Raw genomic sequence first — 3202 nt, 5'->3', positions numbered from 1 at the left:
GGAACTAAAATGCAGTGGTGTTTTTTTATAAGTATTGCTGTGGTGTAGCATTTTTAAAGAAACTCAAGTTAAAAGTGCTTTTGGTTGATTCCAATCATGGTTCTTTCTTCGGTAAGAAGGAGCCATGCCAACGCTAGTTTTATTAGTGTTGTGATGGCAATGCCAGTACTCATAACAAGGGGAGACTAGGGGTTACATTATTTGGCTTTGTATTGAGTACAAATTGTAAGTATAGAGCTAGATGCCATTATCAAACACAACGCACTACTTGAGTTATTTGTAAAATGGATTTCAGTATTTTAAAATGCACGCTGGTGTGGAAGCTGGTAATGCAGCCAAAATGAAAAGCTAGATTCCAGGAAAATATGAATACCCCGCAGTAAATATTGGGAGGTGAGTAGACTATTTGTGTGCATGGTGAGTGGAGGAGATCAGATGATTACACTTTAGTTATTAAAAGAAAGGAAGGATGGTGAGATGGAGCAGCAGGAAAATGTTCTTTCTACCAAGCCCGAGGACCTGCATTTGAGCCCCTAAAGCCACATGGTAGATAGAGAGAACTGACTTGTACAAGTTTTCACCTAACCTCTGCACGTGCACCGTGGCATGTATGTATTCACATGTACGTGCACACAGAATGGATAAACACATGTGTTAAAAAAAAAACATGGATACTGGATTCTTGGGACTCATTTAAATCTTTTAACCTCTTCCTCAAAAATAAGAATGGGGAAAAACAGGAATAAGGAGTTGCCAAGGAATAGTCAGTTAGGGTTATATGACTGTGAACAGCAAGAATCCAGCTAGAAATTAGGGGAGCATTGTAGGATGGTGGTTTATTAAGTCATAACCAAAAGAATATTTGTGATTTTTACTTTAGCCACAGCTGGATCACGGAGTTAAAGTGGCAGCAGCAGGCACCCTCTCTTTTCTTTGAGCTCCCCACTTGCCTTCATCTGGGCCTTTTCTGGATTCCGGCAAAGACTGGGCCTCCAAGCTTAAAAACATTGAGGCTTTTCTCAAACTACAGCAGCGTTTGGGACTGAATGTAGCTCACCTGACCTGGCTGACTTGGGTAGTAGCATCAGTCACTGGGTTAGAGAGCTTCACTTAATCAGCTAGGTGCATGCTCACTGCTTATCCCTATTTCTAGGGGTGAGGTTAGCCTTTCCCAGCACCACATGGACTCAAAGCAAGAGCTATTAAGTTGTAAATGGAAATGATACCTTCTTTTACTCTTAGAGGGAATTCTAGGCCATAGCATAATGGGTGTTGAATTTAAAATGAATGAAAAAATAGATTAGAAAGAGAAATAGTAGACGATGAGTGGAAGAACAAAAAAGAAATGACAGAGAGAAGAGGAAGACAAACATGAGAAAAAAGAAATAGAGTGAGAAAGGAGACAGAAGCAATGCTAAAGACTGCCTTGATGAAAATCCCCAAGGGGCTGATGTGATGAGCTGCACACAACTGCGCAGTCTGCAGACACTACACTACTCAGAAGGTTTACACAACGCATCTTGAAGAGAATGGTAGCTTCATCCTTAGTCTTTCAAGCTGACTTTGAAAACATAGCACGTCCTCTGATCCCAAGGCCGAGTGAGTTTCAGAGGCCCCAAGGCCTTTCAGATTTTCCGCAGATACAAATGTTTGCTCAAAATTTTCTTCACAGCTTCTTTAACCTCCTTATTCCTCAAGCTGTAGATGATGGGATTCAGCATTGGCGTCACAGCTCCGTAAGACAGTCCGATGATTTCATCAGGTGCTTTGGTATGCTTTGACTTGGGTTTCATATACATAAAAAGAGCTGAACCATAGAATAAGATGACCACAGTTAGGTGGGCTGAACAAGTAGAAAAGGCTTTCTTCCTTCCTTCTGCAGAATTAATTCTCAGGATGGAAGAAAGGATAAAAATATAGGACACAAAAATTAACATCAGAGGGATCATCAACAAAACAATACTGGCCACTGTCATGATAAGTACATTCATGGTGATATCTGAGCATACAAGTTTAAGAAGAGCCAGGATCTCACAGGTAAGGTGATCAATGACATTGTTACCACAGAAAGGTAACACCATGGTCAAGACTGTTTGCACTAGAGAGTTCAGACAGCCTATGACCCAGGACCACACAGCCATGTGCACATATAATACCTTGGTCATGATTATAGGGTACCTCAGTGGATTGCAGATGGCTGCGTACCTATCATAGGCCATCACAGCCAGGAGGACACACTCTGTAGAGCCCAAGCCAAGGGAGATAACCATTTGTAAAGCACAACCAAGGAAGGAGATGGATTTTCTCTCTGACATAAACATGATGAGCATTTGAGGAATGGATGAGGATGTGTAACAGATGTCCAAAAAGGAGAGATTCCCAAGAAAAAAGTACATGGGGGTGTGGAGCCGAGGATCCAGGATGCTAATGATAATGAGCAGACTGTTTCCCAGGAGGATTATCAAGTACATGATGAGGCAGAGCACAAATAGGAAAAGTTGGAGTTCTGGATACTGGGAAAGTCCCACGAGAAAGAATTCTGTCACTGCAGAGTAATTTCCCATCTTCACCTACTCATTCATACAAGGATGTGAGTCAAGGAAACTTAGGTTCTTGATAGAGATTCATAGGCTAACTTTCACATATATTATCTTCTTTGGTTCTTACGAAAGTTCCTAAAATCAGCAATGGCAGGGCTATTATATTTTCACCAATTATGAGATGCAGAGACAGGTAATATTGCTTAGCATCAAATGGCAGCAGAGACCTAGAATTGTGCTAGGAAGTGACAGGTCAAACTTCTTTCAAGTGTGGTCATGTAGGTATGTTTTATTACTAGGTTAGTGTCAGTTAGTGAAGTGAGGGAAACAATAATGTTTTGAGAATTAAATTAGATATAATCTACTAGATGATATTATAGGTAGTCCCAATATGTCACTAATAGGTGAATATATAGTATGGTAAGTTACATAATAAAACATAACAAGTTCATGTTCATAAATTATATTCTAAAGTCTAATTTAATGTAAAGGAAGAAGTTGATTTAATTAAAAATTTTTTAGATGGCCTGGATGTAGTGGTGCACACATTTAATCTCAGCACTTGGTTGGCAGAGGCAGAGGCAGAGGCAGAGGCAGAGGCAGAGGCAGAGGCAGAGGCAGAGGCAGAGGCAGAGGCAGAGGCAGAGGCAGAGGCAGAGGCA

General features: G+C 40.8%; 1 protein-coding gene across 1 annotated transcript; it reads right to left on the bottom strand.

Annotated features, from left to right (window-relative positions):
* Positions 1-1625: 1625 nt before the first annotated feature.
* On the bottom strand, positions 1626-2564 carry LOC110323489 (olfactory receptor 13D1). The gene has a single exon (XM_021200739.1). The coding sequence runs from the start codon at positions 2562-2564 to the stop codon at positions 1626-1628; it is 939 nt and encodes a 312-aa protein (XP_021056398.1).
* Positions 2565-3202: the final 638 nt, after the last annotated feature.

The sequence above is a fragment of the Mus pahari genome, chromosome 6, assembly GCF_900095145.1.
Source record: "Mus pahari chromosome 6, PAHARI_EIJ_v1.1, whole genome shotgun sequence".
NCBI lineage: Eukaryota > Metazoa > Chordata > Mammalia > Rodentia > Muridae > Mus > Mus pahari.
This window is presented reverse-complemented; position numbering and strand designations above follow the sequence as displayed.

Coding starts and splice junctions, on each gene's coding strand:
- LOC110323489 (XM_021200739.1), bottom strand. CDS start 2,564: ATGGGAAATTACTCTGCAGTGACAGAATTCTTTCTCGTGGGACTTTCC.